This window comes from Trachurus trachurus (assembly GCF_905171665.1).
Source record: "Trachurus trachurus genome assembly, chromosome: 15".
Lineage (NCBI taxonomy): Eukaryota > Metazoa > Chordata > Actinopteri > Carangiformes > Carangidae > Trachurus > Trachurus trachurus.
In genome coordinates, this window is record NC_139906.1 from 24,944,615 (window position 1) to 24,962,484 (window position 17,870).

The 17,870-nt window shown below is 40.0% G+C and overlaps 2 protein-coding genes and 1 pseudogene across 6 annotated transcripts in view; 1 reads left to right on the forward strand and 2 right to left on the reverse strand.

Moving 5' to 3' along the window:
- Positions 1-2,207, reverse strand: part of papolg (poly(A) polymerase gamma) — a gene marked incomplete at its 3' end in the record, with an annotated part of 34,834 nt that extends 32,627 nt beyond the window's left edge. For all 3 annotated transcript variants that reach the window (XM_083988001.1, XM_083988000.1, XM_083988003.1), the window contains exons 1-4: positions 1,861-2,207; positions 964-1,122; positions 624-690; positions 405-486 (exon numbers count right to left, since the gene is read on the reverse strand). In XM_083988001.1, the coding sequence (XP_083844127.1) occupies positions 405-486; positions 624-690; positions 964-1,122; positions 1,861-1,877 (325 nt within the window). In that variant the 5' untranslated portion in view covers positions 1,878-2,207. The remainder of the gene's footprint in view (positions 1-404; positions 487-623; positions 691-963; positions 1,123-1,860) is intronic.
- Positions 2,208-5,506: 3,299 nt separating this feature from the next.
- Positions 5,507-17,870, forward strand: part of haao (3-hydroxyanthranilate 3,4-dioxygenase) — a 57,531-nt gene continuing 45,167 nt past the window's right edge. The window contains exons 1-10 of one of the 2 annotated variants that reach the window (XR_014595969.1): positions 5,507-5,673; positions 5,832-5,910; positions 6,252-6,335; positions 6,487-6,593; positions 6,702-6,791; positions 7,728-7,771; positions 7,865-8,010; positions 8,655-8,723; positions 8,886-8,968; positions 9,089-9,260. Coding sequence is in view for 1 of the 2 variants with exons in the window: in XM_083988009.1 (XP_083844135.1) it covers positions 5,585-5,673; positions 5,832-5,910; positions 6,252-6,335; positions 6,487-6,593; positions 6,702-6,791; positions 7,728-7,771; positions 7,865-8,010; positions 8,655-8,723; positions 8,886-8,968; positions 9,089-9,161 (864 nt within the window). In the remaining variant the exon portion in view is untranslated. Of the gene's footprint in view, positions 5,674-5,831; positions 5,911-6,251; positions 6,336-6,486; positions 6,594-6,701; positions 6,792-7,727; positions 7,772-7,864; positions 8,011-8,654; positions 8,724-8,885; positions 8,969-9,088; positions 9,492-17,870 lie in introns of those variants that run through there. The other variant, XM_083988009.1, reaches the window with a different exon arrangement.
- LOC310998017 (transmembrane protein 229b-like) lies at positions 9,499-13,002 on the reverse strand (annotated as a pseudogene). The gene is made up of 2 exons (XR_014596502.1): positions 12,821-13,002; positions 9,499-10,722 (listed from the first exon to the last, which is right to left on the reverse strand). The product of XR_014596502.1 is annotated as a transmembrane protein 229b-like (transcript).

Consider the following 17,870-nt stretch of genomic DNA (forward strand, 5'->3'; position numbering starts at 1 on the left):
CCCAAAACTGGTCTTTTAAAAAACACTCAATAGCTGAATGATCATCAGACAATACCAGCTTCATGCTTTAGTGTGTTCAGGATAAACTAAGCTTTTCAAAAACAAACAGTGACACGACATAATGGCATTGACTAGGTGTTGTCGACAAGCTATGTGGTATTAACATCTTTTTGCTCCTTTTTTAGAGGCTAATATAGCAACTGATACAGTGCATGCATGGTATTGTTATTAAATTCAAATGTTGTCAAACTATTCCCCCCATATAAAACAGGATTTGGTTGATGTCTCCGCATTGCATATACTGTTAAACACATACACACACACACACACACACACACACACACACACACACACACACACACACACACACACACACACACACACACACACACACACACACATACCTTTTGTGTGAACTCCAAGGCGGTATGAACCAAATGTAAATATCTTGCCCCCAACACAGCTGATAGCTGATGGTGGAAGGTTCTGTGGAGAGAAGAATGTACTATTTTGTCAATGACTTCTTTCAAGTTAGGATACCAGTAGAATGTCTTAAATCGTATTAGGATCACTAGTCTTATAGTCCCTATTAATCAGTGATGAATTAACACAACATGACATACCTTTAATTCACTGATCTCTGCAATCCATTCTTTAACAAAGTTATTCAACTTCCCAAGAACTGCAAGTCTGAAAATGGACATAACAATAAGAAAGTGCTTCTTCCATGCTCTTCCCCTTAAAACCTTCAGCAAGACCAAAATGGTATTACAAATACTAGGCTAAATATAACTGCATGAGAAGTTCTTGAATACACATTAAAGCATAATTGTATATGTAAGAAAATTGTAGTTTGACATAGCAGTCCTACAATAAAGGTGATTTGCATTGAATGTTCTGCATGCTTTGAGAATGTAGAGCATTTTAGCTACTCTATTCGTTGTCATGTCAATATTTCCTCACCTATGGTTCAATTCCTCTTCATCTTCAAATACTCCAAATGGTTTCATAGCATCACAGAGTTTCTTGGTGTACTGGTGGTCTATTTCTCGTGGCGGTGCAAGGCTAATGGCAGAGGTGATGCCATAGTGTTTCTGAGGCTGCTGCCCACCAGGCATAGTGCTGCGAGGGAACATGACACAATACGTTAAATGACAGCTACTACACACCACTGCTTCGTGCTAGTACGGCCTTTTATTTTTTTCATGAGTAAGTTAATCAAACCAGGTCTAAAACATGTATAAGCCACAGTCCTTTGTGGTAGATGAAACGGGTAACGTTAGTTTGTGACTCTCCTTTCCAATTACCGCGAACCTATGTACATAAACACTTGGCTAACCGCTATGGGACACTATGCTAAAGTTACATCAGTTCAACAACATGCGCAATAATGACTCCACGACTGTGTATAAATTCACATCCGAAAGGCAAATTTTCATAAATGTCTCGAGTGAATTTACCGTAAACGAGCCACTTCTTTACCTCAGCTGGCGGCGAATGAACGTTAGCCAATATGCTACAAACAGGTTGGACATGCTAACAAATTAGCTAATTTAGCAAGTTAGCAAACGTTAGCTGCCTATCACGGAAGGAATGGTTTCATCAATGATCTGTTCAGACCTACTGAGGAATTTATTTTTCCAAATAACAACGACAGCGTGTTCATTTTGTTGGGCACATTAACAGTATAGCTAGTAGCTACCAACAACACACCAGCGAGCTAACTAACATGATGGCTGCAGGCCTTGTTTGGTTGTTGTGACAGTTGGCTAACGTTAGCTATTAGCCTATTCTTTAGGACTATCTAAAACGCGAACAAAAATGTTAATCTGTGAAAAATGTGCCACGTGTATATCTTACCTTGACATTTCTTTCATGACACTTTGAACAGGTTTCCTTGTGTTCAAGTGTAAACCGGCAAAACTATGAGAGTCCGCAAGTGAAAATGATAACAGCCTCGACCTGATTACAACAATGGTCACTTTCCAGAAAACCGTCCAAACCGTCCCACTGAACCGGAATCACTTGTAAGATAGCGCACAAGTTCGTAACGCTGAGAGAATATTCATATCTCAGTCGTTCACAAATCCCACGGGATTTTTGGATCCCAGCAGCTACACACGCATATTTAAGCAGTTAGGACTTATATGACACTCAAAACTACAAATGTAACGGCGTTTGTCAGGACAACGTCTGCGTGTAGCACGCTCTGCAACCATCGTCATAAGGCACCTCCTCGCCGAGGCCACTAATCACGTGACCAGAAAAGGGAGGGAGGGCACAGCAGCAACATTTAGATGGTTTAGAAACACATCTGTCATACGGTGCGTTATAAAGGAAAATGCGAGACATCAACGCACTCCTTTGAAAATAAAGTATTAAATTAGCTTATGTGTAATAACTAGGAGAGATGCATTGTCAGCTAACTTACACAAATGCAGAGGCCTACATCATATTTAAAACGGTCCTCCAAACAAACAAAACATTAGCGGCTTTGTGGCTAATTTAATATTCAAGCAACATTGTATTTACACAAGTTGTGATAGACTGGAATTATTTGTTTTAGGCTTTTTTTTATAGAAACAGAGTGAATTGATGCATGAAGCCTATTCATTATGTCTGTAAACTGCCACTTGTGTTTATTGTGATGTGTAGGGAACACCTGTTCAAAAAAAAAGTCTGGTAGAAGAAAGCTACTGTAGGCTAAACTAAAGACATAAAACGTAGTCTTGTGGTAAGTAGATGAATAAATGGCATACATGCTACATTGCGATTGTGTGTTTGTTGTGCACTGGCCACTGACATAATGACATTCTTTCAATCAGAAATTGAAAAGGACAAGACAAACTCTTTAACCAGTTTATTTTTTCCCACAATCAGTGCAGTTTTATAACTAACCTGTAGGCTACTTCTCACAATTAATGATATTTTTCCTATTCATCTTTATTTTTACTCGCTCTTAAACGGCCAGCAATGCAATTAGCCTAATATAATGCTTGATATATATTTTTTTCCTTTCTTGGTTGCAATCAAGGCAACAAGGGCTGTGTAATATCCGGTCTATGTAGGAACTGTACCCACTCAGGAGTGAATTGAAAATGTTTGATGTTATTTAAATGTATGGTTATGTCTGTCTTGTGTTTTTATATGCAGCTGCTGGAGGCATTGACTGTCCAAGGCAAATTTCCCTCCGGGGGCAATAAAGTTTAGATTGATTGATTGATTGATTGATTGATTGATTGATTGATTTAAAGAGTTGTGTGCATAAAGTGGTAACATATTAGGTAAGGTATACGTATGTTATTATGTTACTTCAGGTGAGGCACCAATAGGTTTATACTGGTGAGCAAAGTATTCCTGAAAATGACATCTGCTACATACAGTAGAACACTTTTTTATTATTATTATTTTTTTTACTTTACTTGGAGACAGATTACCAATTTGGCATGATTCTTCACCACTAAAATAGTTTGTGATTAATAGAGTTGCTTTTTTCATTTAGGCCTACATTGCCATGAAGTGTGCATAAAAAACAATTAGCAACCATATAATCATTTTTAATTAAAGACATGCTGGGGCAGACACCTGTGTAGCAAGTCTGTCATGGAGATTAATTCCAGGCAGCCCCTGGTCTGGGGCAACATTCCCCCCATCTTCTTCATCCTCCTTGTGATCCTCCTCCGCCTCCGCCTCTTCCTGGATGTCACCTGGCAGTAGGCAGATATTGTGGATATTGTTGTTATTGTGCTGCGACAAGTTTGGGGGCGAACAGAGCCCAGATCTCCAAAGCCCAGAGGAAGGTGACTCCACAAACAATTGCCTTTCCCCGGGGTTTTTCCCCCCGCTGTTGTCATGATGTAGGACAGAAATGTCTTGGTTTGTGAGATTTGGAAGCATAAATAAACGAACAGGGTTGTTACTGCTTTATTTAAACAAGATACCGGCCAGGTGTTTCGTTCCTGTGTGGAGTTTAACGTGAGAACACGAGATACTGGGGACTGAGGCCAGGTGTAATATACCGTAGTGGTAATAGGCCTATTCCCTGTTCAAATTGAACAGATTTCACTTACATGGTTTGCAATTTTGCATTTTCATTTTTGGCACTTCTTTTGGCATTAGCTTACATTTTTTGAGGCAGTCCATAGTGGTGTTGTGCATAAGTAGGTGTAATAGGGTATCAAAAACTAGCAGCAATTAACATTTGAAATTTTTTTTGACTAGTAGCCTAATTATTAGCTACATAAAAAATGTAATTTTTAATGTAATTAAATAAGTCCACCATGGGTGAACCAATTAATTAAGTATACTTACTATTAATAACAAGCAAGATAACATTTACAGCGCGCAAGCTGTAGGTTATGCTTCTACAGTCTATAGCGCAAGCTTTCCACTCTTCTCCGTTTTTGTTATTTGTGTGGCAGTGTTACAGCGCCACATACAGACCTGGGGTAGATACAGCCTTTTGAGTTTGTTTTCAGTGGACTGTGTAGCCTACGCTATGATATGCAGACATTAAACTGTAACCAAGGTGACCGACATGGTGTCAGAAAAAGGGGGAGGTTAGCAAGTTACATGCAAGATAGTGGGAAGTACCTTCACCAATCAGTAACACGACTATAAACAGACTGCACAGCAGAGCTCAAGTAATACACTGGCAACACATACACTGGCAAAGTTGTAAAGTCCTATGTTGTGTTATGCAAGGTAGAGTAAACTAGGCCATGGGGGAAGAAGAAGTCCTGTTTTTAATGTCCAGGTCCAATAAACAGTTGTCGGTTTCTTTGTTGTCCTCGCAGAGTTAGCCAGTTGATGCTTATAATAGTTTGTGGCTCCTTTGCTAGTAAACCCATAGCAAGTAGTCAAGTGCAGGCCTCATGGAAGTCAGACAGCATCAGCTCCTTTTGAGGAGCTACCTGAGGACAGAAGAGCGAAAAATAACACGGGCACTTGGCCTGGTACCATCAGGGTCCTGCGCCATGCAGTGATCGTCTGTATCTGGAGTTGGTGATTTTACATATTGGACATTTTCTTGTATTCTATTTTGTCACTGCTCACTACTGGACTGTATTCTGTTTTTATACTATACAAATTTTAATCTTTTAATTTGTTGCTGTGTTCTAGATTCCTTCGCTGCTGCAACAATGTAAATTTCCCTAGTGTGGGAGTAATAAATCAATATCTTATCCCACATATTTAGGGAAGGTGAAGGACATTAGGAGACTGAGTTCAATGGCTTTCCTATGTTGTTTGTGGAACAAAAGAAGCAACATTTCAGCCTAAATACATCTTTAATTAATAATTGTGTGTTCAATATTGAAGCTCTAATATTAGTGTGTTTTTATTTCACATGCATCTGCCAGTCAAACTATGCAGACCATGGACATCATGTAATCAGTACAGTCACAACAGGCTAACATGTAAAAACAACCTTTAACCCTGTCTTGTTAACAAGCTCCTCCCCACTCAGCCTACACCCACTTCTGTATTTTGGACTTTCAGTCTTAGTCACATTGTTCAAACTAGTCAGACTAGTAGTGGATTAGTCAGAGACATTTGACACTACAGCACAATCTCCAATCAAAACATGGACAAAAGTTCTCTTCTTGTGAACGTGGAAGACTGGATAGCAGAGAACCAAAATGCTTTTGTGCCACCGGTATGCAACAAGCTCATGTGAGTAAAATGTATTGTTATGTATTTTACTATTTCACAACACACTCAACTGAAAATCTCTTCAAATCACAATGTTTGTGTTGGTGTACTGCCAAATGAACAACTAACTTCCACTGACTGACGACAGGATGGGTCTGTTATTCTGTTAAATTCCTCAGGCACTTCTGCCAGTTGAATATCATGTTTGTTGGAGGTCCAAACGTCAGGAAAGATTATCATATCGAGGAAGGGGAGGAGGTAAGTAAGTTACTGTCAGTCAAGTAAATATATACTGTTGCCCATTAAGTATTTCTTTATGGGCAACCGTGCAACTGTGTACTGCAGCAAACCCAAAGGGAAGCCACTCAAACGTAGAGAAGAGGCGGTGAGATGGGTACTGAAGGATCCTGCTGGCTTTCCTCAAAGTCTGTTGCTCACAGAGGGTGGAGAGGGATCTTAGAGGAAGAGCAATGATTTTGGAGCAGAGCTTCGCTACACCGAACAGCCGGTTTCTACGGTGGACTTCTGCTCAAATCAACTAATTAAGACTAACTAACTAAAACAATCAATCATCTTTTGTTTCCCACTATTTTAAATAGTTGTTCTACCAGCTGAAGGGAGACATGTGTCTGAAGGTGATTGAAAATGGCAAACACAAGGATGTGCACATCAGAGAGGGAGAGGTGAGCTCTAACGTGTTGCTGAATACTTTTTTCTTCTTTGCCATAGTTGCATAATGTGTAAAAAGTACATGTACATGTTAGTATAAGTATATGGAGTAGTTGTATAAGTACTAGTACATGTGTATTTCATTAATATCTCCTCAATTTCTAGATGTTCCTGCTTCCAGCTCGGATCCCCCATTCCCCACAGAGGCAGGCCAACACTGTGGGACTGGTGGTGGAGAGGAAACGGCTGACGACTGAAACTGACTGTCTGAGGTTAACCACTGCTTCTCTTCTCTTCTCTTCTCTTCTCTTCTCTTCTCTTCTCTTCTCTTCTCTTCTCTTCTCTTCTCTTCTCTAATCAGTGTATATTGGTGCATTCAGGTACTATGTGGACAACACCACCGCTATCCTGTTTGAGAAATGGTTCTACTGTGAGAATCTTGGAAACCAGCTGGTGCCAGTAATCCAAGAGTAAGAAATTGTCTCTCCTTTGTTGATGTACATATACAGTATATATATACATTGCTTCACATAAAGTCTTCATCAGACCTGGGGCCTCATTTATCAAAAAGGGTGTAAAACTGCTATTACATATTCACAATGGCGAAAAGCCAAAAATGGCTTACACCCAAAATATTTACACCCTTTTCAGATCTATCAAATTGTGCGTACGCAATTTGAGTCAAAGAAAGAGTCAAAGAACAAGACTGGAGAGGTAGCATACCCAAGTTTATTCTCTATAAGGGAACAGAACACAGAACTACACAGCATATAGCAGTTCAGAGTAGTGCCCCCAGAACAGAGATTGCAGTCCCTTCTTATACCCAACTTTACTTCATTACTACAAGCACTTCTAGCTTTCTCAGACAATAAAACAATCCAACAGATGTGTTACTCAACAAATGTCTACCCCAGTTGTTGGTTTCCCTATAGGAATTTACAACCTAGATCAGTTAGTAAACAAGGTCATACAAGGTGTCCTTCCTCTGCCCCCAGGTTTATTGTGGTCAGTACACAAATGTCTCTACAAATGACGCACCCAAATACAACCTTATATGGTCAATGCAAATCAGCACGTGCATATAAAGTAGCCATGTGCGCTCAGAAAGATGGTGAAGATAGAGATGGAGAGCAGGGAAAGAAGCGGAATTTCTCTGAAAGCCAGATACATGGCAATATCGGACAATACATCGTTGCCAATTCCTCCTGTTCTTCAAAAAGGGTGTAAATGACGGTATGCCATGGTCAAAATGGGTGTAAAACAATTTGGCTTGATATATCCCATATTTGGCAGAGAAAAGTGCGTACACACAAAACGGGGGGGAAAGGTGCAATGATAAATGAGGCCCCAGGTGTTTTTTTTTTTTTTTTTTTTACCATAGAAGTTTATGGACTTATTATTTACAGGTTCCTGGCATCTGAGCAGTGCAAAACAGGAAAACCTGACCCAAGTAAGTTGTTCTGTAATTTCTACATAAGGAAATATGATATTGAGTCTAAGCATGTATGTTTAACTGGTGTCACTGTTGTCCTTTGATGGGTAGATGAAGTCTTCAGAGATCCTCCCTTCCTCATGAACACAATGAACATGATGTCTCCCTTCTCCTTCAAAGACTGGCTGAATAAACAGAAACCATCATTGGCCAGTGGCAGACCCGTTGACATGTTTGGAGCTCAGTTTGAGACAGAAGTACTGTGATTTTTTTTTTTTTTTTTTTTAATTACCGTATCTATTTAAACGTCTGGACTCTGTTGGTGCTAATCAAACTATGTATGAAGTGCAAAGTATTTATTATTTAATACTGCTTTGATCAGAAAAGAGTTTCCCTGAATGAAATACTCTAAAATAAGCGAAATTATTATTTAAATTTAGCAACTATCGTATCAAAGAAGATGATAAAAATATGATTGATGACAGCTCTGTATTTGACAGTGTTTTTAAAGAATGGACACGAGAAAGACATTTTGTAAAAAAACCTAAATAAATGTGTGCTGTAATTTCATTCAATGAATATGCTAAAAAAAAAAATAATAATTCCTGCACACATTGAAATATATCCTGTATGGTGAAAGAAAACATGGGGTACAAAGGAAAACGGGATTAGTTTTTATCCATTACCTCAAAGAACACCAGTTACATCGCATGCACTCCAAACTACCTTTTTACTGGGAGTCTTTTTTACTTCCAAAAGGTTTGTAAAGAGATCCCAGGATATTTTTGTATTTTCCTGCATGTCGGAATTCCCTCTGCAATAAGTGTTTAATTGTAAATTCAGAAAAACAAGGCAGATGATGAAAGAAATGCTACATTACACCATAATATGACCCCAACAGGCAATGGTGTTTGGCCCTGGATCGACAGAGACAGCAATCCCACCAAGTGATGTGTGGATTTGGCAGTTGGTATGTTCGCTCTATGTCCCATCAGTAGCCTATGTCAGTGCTGCTTACCATGCTGTGGTTCCATGTAGCTATATGACATCTCTGTCTGACCCTCTGTTGAAACTGTAATCTTTTTCTGATCATTTGGCTTTTCTATTCATCTTCTCTCTCTCTGTCCTTCAGGAGGGATCCTCAAGGGTAATTATGAATGAGCAGCAGTTCAGTCTGTCTGCAGGAGACAGTTTACTGATTCCTGAACAGAGCCAGTAAGTCACTATTACAACAGTTAACAGAAAACTTGTTAGGGCTCACATTACATATTGCAGGAAGTGATTTGACAATTATGATGAGATATACAAATTGATAAATGGCATCTTCTTTTGTAGATTCCATTGGCAGAGGAATGAGACGACTGTCGCTCTGTTTGTGGTTCAAAACCCTGAGAGGAAGAGACCATGACCATGACCCGCCTATGTCACTGTTCCTCACCAATACAAGAATACAATCTGACATGTAGGCCACTACTGTATCTATCAATGAACAAAATACTGACAGGTCACATACAAAAAATATAAATCATGATCTCACATGTCTCTATTATGTATTAGTGTAATGCAAATGAACTTTGACTTATATTAGTATTAATGGCCACAAAGATGAATTGAAACTGAAAAACTGAAATTATGAATTGCACTTTGTTGTAGTTATATACACAGACCAGTGGTGTGAATTAATTTGATGATTGAATGTAATTTTATGTCTTCATTTTTTGAGAGAAAATATAGATGTGAAAGTTGGATGTTTATTTGTCTTGTTATGACCCAGCACACATTTTTAGGGGAAAAGGAAAGCAAAATGGAAAAATACCTGTTATTTGGTTATAAATGTATTTAATAGTTCTGGAGCTTGACAGACACAACAGGGAAAATGAGTGCTATTAACTCAAAGGAAAGAACAAAACAAAAAGATTCTGTATCACAGGGAGCTGTTTCTAATAAAACACTCATCTATAGAGGAAGTAGCCATAACATTCTCAATGCATGGTGAATGACAGTTATCTTTACTTCCTAATTAAATGTATTTTCCCCTTTTCCCCCTGCTGCAGTAGATATCCCTTTACACGGGGAAATACTGAGCATGAATCCATAAGATTTGTGGCTATGATTTTAACATGGATGTTATCTCCAAGTCTGGCAAGAGCCCATTTGACTTAATTTACACTTTCTCTTTCTGACAATTGTTCTACAAGTCACACTGTCTAAATCAGGGCAGATAAAACAAAACAATACTATAAATTACAGTTTCACTGTTTTGAGTTTTATCCATGCATACTGGCTGTATGCTAACAGTATGTGAGTTGTTTGAATCATACACAGAAACAACAGAAATGTTACAGTCATGTCATCAGTGTGGCATTGCCAAGAAACCACCAGACACACACACCATCTCAAAACTGCAAAACCACAACTTGCTGTTTTTCCACACTGACTCTTGTAAGATAGCCATCTCCATTAGCTATAGCCATTGAAATCAGTTCAACTGTGCAGCCTTAACCTCAGAGCATTCTTGATGACATGCTGCTCTGCTATGAATGCTGCCATAGCCCACGGAAGTATGTACTCCAGAGTCACCAGTCCTCCCAGGTTGTACCTATACCCCGAGTAGTCCCAGGGACAGGCCCCCAGCAGTGTCAGCCCGGCCCCCCAGCTGAATTCCCATAAGTAAATGAACAGGGTGTAGGCTATTAGACGCACAGGTGGTGGCTGGTGTTGAGCCAGAAGCCATGCTCTCAGATTCTCCATGAGATAAATTGCGGTGCTGTACATAGGCAGGGCCCAGAGGCTGCTGTGACCTGCCAGCCTCCTGTCTTGGGTGCTGCACCAGTCCCAGACTGCAGTGAAGACCACCTCACATAGACAGCCGTGCAGTGCGTACACATAGAGACGTACTAGAGGAGAGAGAGGGCGGCCAGAGCTTCTGCCATGTGGAGCTAGTGGTCCATCCTTGTCAACAGTCGTCCCTATCACACAGAAATAACAAATTAATCTCCATTTTTGACCCAGTTGGAGACTTTCATGACCCATGCGAAATGTGGGATATTTTTATATGTTCATGAAAATGAATGTCATAGTCAGTAAAGTGGCCAGCTTTTTGTTATGAAAAGATCTTCTAAGGTTAGAGTGAAAAGTGGAATTTAAAAACATATAGCTTAGAATTTGTTACTATGATGCTGCTATGTGTATTTATTTATTTATTTATTTTACTCGAATCAAGTATATTCTATTATATTCTATTGTCAAAAAAAAAAAAAAAGTAAACTTCAGTTCCCATTCCATTCAAATAGAAATTACATGATGTGTTTTTACAATGGTGTGTTACATAAGAGCAGGACTAGCTATTTTCTTTTTCAGATTCCAAGCTACAAGCTAAGCTGTCTAGCTAAGATCACTGTTTGCTGCCCCCTAGTATATTTTAAGAGGTGAAATGAGAAGTTGTATCTTTGTATTCTCAACAAGAAGTATGTTTACAAAAATGTTGAGCTATTCCAGCATACATTTTTGAATTAAAGTAAAAGTTTTGACTATTACAAGAAAAACGTTCACATAAAAAAGCACATCACATAGTACACACATTTTTAGGAGTTAAAGGTACATTGTGTAGGAATTTCTCCCATCTAGCGTTGCGGTTCTATATCGCAAGCAACTCAATCGTATTTTTCATGCTGCATTCACGTGAAATTGGGCAGACGGCAGACGGACAACAGCCGCTGCACGTAACGGCATAAACAAGCGGTCCGTCAGCACGAGGCAAAACAATACACAGACGCCACCTCGACCTGAGCCGACAGCTCCGGTGTCTCCGCTGAGTTTCCGTGGTTTCCTACCGTCACGCTGCCACTGAACGTAAAAACATGGTGACACGACATGGCAGCCAGCACCGAGCTTACCCGCTCCATGTAGATATGAATGATATGAACAGCAAATTCAGAGCTTACCAGAACACTTCAGTTTGTTGATGGGGGGGATTACTGATTAATGAAAAACAGAACTAAAATAATCGATTTTCGTGAATAGATAACAGGAGAAGTTACACAATGTCCCTTTAAACATGACACATATAAAGTGTATGTTTATCACAGTGCCTTGTCTATGTGGCTAAGGTTTATTCACAGCTTCAGTAACAGTAATGATAGTTTTATATTTACTAGCTGTTGTTTGACCCTGTGTTATTGTACGTAGAAAAGTGAGTGATTTTGAAGTGATCCAGTGGTTTTAATGAGGATTTTTGTTGTCTTCCACAACTGTAAAGAAGTCAAAACTGGTTTTCAATAAACACAGGAATTAATTCAGGACGTTTCTTACAAAAAAATTGTGGCATTCATTGGATTAAGGTAGAGCACTGCTTTTATTCATTGTGCATTTATCCTTATCCCTGTTCAACATATTTTTGTCTTTGCAATTATTATTATATAGAATTGTCATATCAGATTGCCATAATCAAATTCTCATCAAATCCAGCTTTCACTGTTTCTTTTATAGTTGCTTTAACATGGGAAGAATCATATCTTAAACCTCCTCTTCAGGACATTTTTATTATTATTATGTTTTTTTTTTTATTACCATGATGTCATTTATTACGATTGATATATTTCTTTGTGTAATTTTTTTTTCTAATGTTTTTTTTTGGGATTGCACCTTTTTATGAGCGTTCTTATGTTCTTCCTTGCATTGTCTAACCAACATGTGTAGAGTGCCCCCCACCCTCCGCAGGATCTACAGCGTAGGTTACAGGCTCTAATATGGATTAACAGGCTAGTACACCCGGTTTAGCATATTAAAGGCTCAGAAACTCTTCAACAGCTTTTCACTGCACTAGGATCTACATCTGCTACATAACTGTCATTGTACGGTAATTTATTTCTCGTTGATGTGCAGTCTACATAAGTTTCAGTAAAGCCTTGAATCCAAATTCATCATTTCACTTACTGTAACTGAGAGCTCAACCTCACACAACTGAGATAAAATGCAGGTACATGAAAAGCCACAGCAAGTCTCAAACTGTTTCCTTCTGCAGTCATGAAGATGCTAAAATGCAACAAACACCTTGTTTGTTCTCACCTTGGTCATAATTATCTTGCATTTTCCTTGTATAAAGTTTCGTTGTCTCCATCCCTGGGCAGCATATGGGTCTCCGTGCCTTTGTAATCCCTCTGCTTCCCTGTGTGTGTGTGTGTGTGTGTGTGTGTGTGTGTGTGTGTGTGTGTGTGTGTGTGTGTGTGTGCTGATCCAGGGCTAAACATTAAGCTGCCCCATGTTGTCAGAGTATCACAGGCTAAGGTTGTGAAACCAGGACCATCTCAGTAGAAACGTGTGCAAACATCAATATGCGTTGCCAGTTATTGATCCCACAACAGCGGCTTGAATCTTATCTTGTAAGCATACAGTAAGTGTTCAGATAAAGTATGTTGCTGTGTCTGTGTCACACAGAAGCTCCATTTACAGAAATGCTGTATTTCCTGTGGGCTGGCTTGAGAGTTATCAGTAAATCACAGCTGCTGGCTTTATCATTTAAGCTGCTCAAAATGAACATATAATGCTATGCACTAAGCACTATTAAAAATTATAATTTTGTGCAAAAATCAAGACAAAGCCAACTTTGTTGATAATATCTGATGTACAGAACATACAGAGGATCAAAATTGTGTTTCCCTGCATGCAACCCCAAGGTGCAATACGGAAGCGTGTTGCATTCACTTGAGTAATTTATTTTTGGGGGGAATTATTTCTGTTTTTCTGAGTAATTTATTTTTTGGTTTGTTTGTTTTTTTAAAAACTTTTTTTCTGTTTTTCTGACTAACTTTCCCCCCTAATTTTTTTCTGACTGAACGAGATTTCAAAATCCCGCAAGAAGCTCCCACCTGCACGTAACGTTTAACCCATACGTGGTTTAACCGCTGCTGCCAAGCCTCCACTTCATCACAGATCTATTTCTTCTTAGATCCATGAGATACATCCATGGATATGCGCCACAAAAAATACAGTCGAGCAATCACCGGCATTGTAAATTTTCAAAGGAAAACCCCACTCATTTTTCTTATTTTCACTGTTTTCCCAGTAAATTCATATTTATATTGAAAGGAAACTACCTGTTATTACAGAACACCGCCTCAGAGAGTGTCACTCAGACATTTTTTGGGGCAAATTTAGGCAGTTCTGAGCAACAATAGGAAGACAAGACAGTTGACATTATAATGTTCACTTTGCTCCAGTTGAGGATCAAACCCACAATTTCTCAAACCAAAGGTCGTTGTCTATCGCTCTGAGCTAATTGGCACCTAATTTAAAATTTTGAGGATGAGTGTGTGTGTAGGTGGGGGTGGTTGGGGTGCTTGAAGAGAGGCAGAGGCATAATACATCACAAATAAATCATTTTAGCAGAATGGCTTTAAGGCTCGGGGTAAGTAAGAATTTGATGATGGACAATCTATCCACAAGTTTCCGAACGTCATTTATGGTCAAAACCAAAAGCTGGTTTTGCATTTCCGCGACTACCGAAATCATGGAAACGTAAACATAAAATTCCACCACAAGAGCAAAACCGGCTTACGTTTTTGATGTTCGGAAAAAGGTGGATACAGGACAACCTGGCGGACTGCATGAGTCTCACACTGGATGAAATTTGGTGCACACATTAATAGTTACATATTACGTAACATACTTAGCCTACTTTCATCATGTATATGTTCTCATACCATATGGGCACGGGCACGGCACTGAAGGCACAGTTTCATACATGTACAGTGTAACCAGTGTTAGTGTAAACCGATGTCAATCTTGACATGATGCCACTGCTGGGTTGGATGGACCTCTCGGTCAGAGTCCAGTCAGTGGTTCTAGCAAACACATCTGTAGGACGGTAAAGGGGACAGTGCAGCTGAATGGGAGTCAGTGACCGTAAAGTTACTGAACTGTCAAAGGTTGGACTCTTCACACAGGGCAGACATTGTGTGCATATAATGTATAACGTGCCAGAGCAAGTTTGAATTAAATACACCCAAAATTAATAGAGACAAAATGAGAACATATTATGAAGTGAAATTTGATATAAATTGGATGAAACATGACTAAATGATATTAGATGAAATGTGATGCTCACGGTATGCAGCAAACAGCCCTTCTTCTTCTATATAGTCCATCAACAAGAGGCACAGGTTGCTCAGTCTCTGCAGCTGCACCTTGCAGGATCAATTCTGGCAAAACATGCAACAACAACAGCAGAAACAAAAGAGCCCTCATTACCATTGGTGTTGGTGATACAGTATTAGACTGAAAAACGTAATTATTGTTGCAGTCAATTAGATCAGATTATGAGGGGAAAAGTTACATTAAAGTCAATAATATTTACCTTATAACTCGTTGTGCCACCTGTGCCTTGACAGCAGAGAAAAGGCTTGATCCAAGGCAGCTGTTTTGAGGTAGACTGGGTCTGAAAAGGGGGCAGTGATCCCATCTTGTGTCCTCGCCATTTTCACGTTGATGAAGATCCCAAGAAATCTTTTATTCAGGGATGCCTGGAGACTTCTGACCAGGCCGCTCAGGAAACGGACTTGAGGCTTCAGCTTCTCAAGGTGGTGACTGAGGGACAAGATGGATGGAACGACAGCACTGATTGTGACGACCTTCTCCCCCTGTGTTACTGTAAATCTGTTGCATCTCCAAACAGTTTCAAGATGTCCTCCAACTCCTTCAACAGATTCCACTCCCGTGGTGTAAATGACAACTCCTTACGCCCAGCCTTTTCTAGAACAGCACAGAGCTTTAGATGATCACACTGGAGAACTGCCTTCATTTGCCTCAGTGTCGAGTTCCATCTTGTGTTGACTGCAGCAGGGATGCCTTTCTGTTCCCCAAACACAACAACATTTGAACGTTGTGCTTGTGTGCAGCAGTGAGCTAAGTTTCAATAACTTTGAAAGAGAAGGATACCACTTTTGTTTCTTTCAAACCATCTCCCACCCAGTGTTGGGCAGTAGCAGCGTTACAAGTAGTTAAATACATTTCTCAGTAGCGTGGTCGTAACGTCGCTGTTTTCTACATCAGTAGTGAAGCCTAATAACGCCACAGAAGCTACAATTTCCCAGGCATTTCTAAACCTTAAACGCATCTCTCACGTCACGTACATCTATCTTCCTGCTGATGCCCGCCCTACATAAAAAGATGCCCGCGAATTGATGCAGTCGGGATGGAGAGTGCGCAGCTGGAGACAATGGCAGCGGAGGGGGAAGAGGCAGAGATGTCGTCACCCTGGCCATACAATACAAGTTCATGACTCTTATTGAGTCCACACAGAACAGTTACACATTCCAGTGTCTACTGTGCAACCCCAAAAGGAAGCTCCTATCAACGTCCAAGACGTCCAACACAAATTTAAAGACGCACATTCAGGTATTTTCTTAACAATCGTTAAGCTAAGTTAGCCATCACAACTTAGCAAGCAAACATCAACAGCTAACATAGCACTAGCATAGCCATACTGACTAGATGCCGCCATCTTGGTACGGTGGAAAGTTGCCCAACGGCTGTCCGAGCTATTGTCTGACTGAGTCCGAGTTATGGAAGATGCCCGACTTTTGTGCAGCCTTTGGTTGTTCCAGCCAACGAAATGAAACTACAAGACGGCAGGGAATTAAGTTTCACAGGTGAGAAACAGTTTATTGATATTTAATCTTATGAAATTTTGTCCTAGACAGATATGTAATTTCAGTTTGGTCAACAACCACATAGGACTACGGTTGTTTTCCCACAAAGTGAAGGTTAGCTTAGCCTAACGTTAGTTAGTTTTGCCTGTTGAAGAAATCTTATGCTGAAGACATCTAACAACTTTCGATGGACTTGTTTTGTTTGTAGATTCTAAAATGATACTAAAAGGCGTAATGCATGGACTCAAGCCCTCAAGACAGGGGTTTGCGCCAACACATAGAACAGTCCTTTAGCTGAAGACTTCGACAGGACTGGGCAGACCATCTGCATACGGGAGGGAGTGATCCCTTCCGTTTTTAAATTCCCCTATCATCTTTTAAAGGTTTGTCACAAATTATTTTTTAACATCATCAGTGATACTCTGTGTAGTAAACTGTTTAATTGTCTGTGGCGTTATACAACATCTTTGTCCTGTCTGCCCATCCTGGGTGAGGGATTTCTGTTTCTCTAATTTTTTCCCTGTTTAAAGGGCTTTCTTGGGAGTTTTTCCTCAGTTACCCCCCCTGTCAGTCAATCTCAGTATGTGAAATATATTTGCTTGGTGGATGTAACAGACATGAGTTACTGAATATGTGTCTAAATGTTTTTCAGGTTTTTCACCAGTATGCTCTGGATCCAGTTATGCTCAAGGAAAAGTGGTTGGAGTCACAAAAGATGATGGGACAGTTACGGCGGGAATTGAGGAATGTGATGGACAGGGAAAGAAGGCAGAGGCAGACAGTGAGCTCCCTGATTGAAGAATTAAAAAACAACAAGATGCTGACAGCTGGAGCAAAAGCTGGATGTAGACTCTGGTTGGTTGACCTTTTACAAATACAAATGTAACATGCAATTTTGTGGTAATATGACTAATTTCACATTCTCACAGCTGTATCCCCCCCCCCCCCCCCCCCCATTTCCAGATCTTCCAATTGAACTTTTTAAGCACAGTCATGCCTTCACTCCTGCCCAGAAGGAATTTGCATTGACGCTGCATTTGCACTGACGCTGCATTTGCACGGCCCTAAAGCCTATGATTACTTGAGAGAAACTATGAAAATACCACTTCCACATCCTCACATACTTCAAAATTAAGGGCCGGATCTACTAAGATCCCAGATAGCGGGCGCTAAGGCAGCGGTGACGTCTCTCAGACGGAGCTGAGCAGCCAGGTACTGGAGAGGAGAGGAGAGGAGCGTACTGCAGAACAGACATGCGCCGTGCGTAACGACGCGTAAAAGACTTTTAACACGGCTGCTGAAAAACTGTTACAGAATTACCCAGATGTGAGGAAATCTTTTTTTACAGTCTATGGAGGAAATGCAGAGATGTAAGATCATGGGGCTCTAGTAGGCATCAAATCAATAAATGCATACGTTTTCACAAAGTTGTATCAGTTAGTACATGGTTTTCAGACGTGGTAAATAAA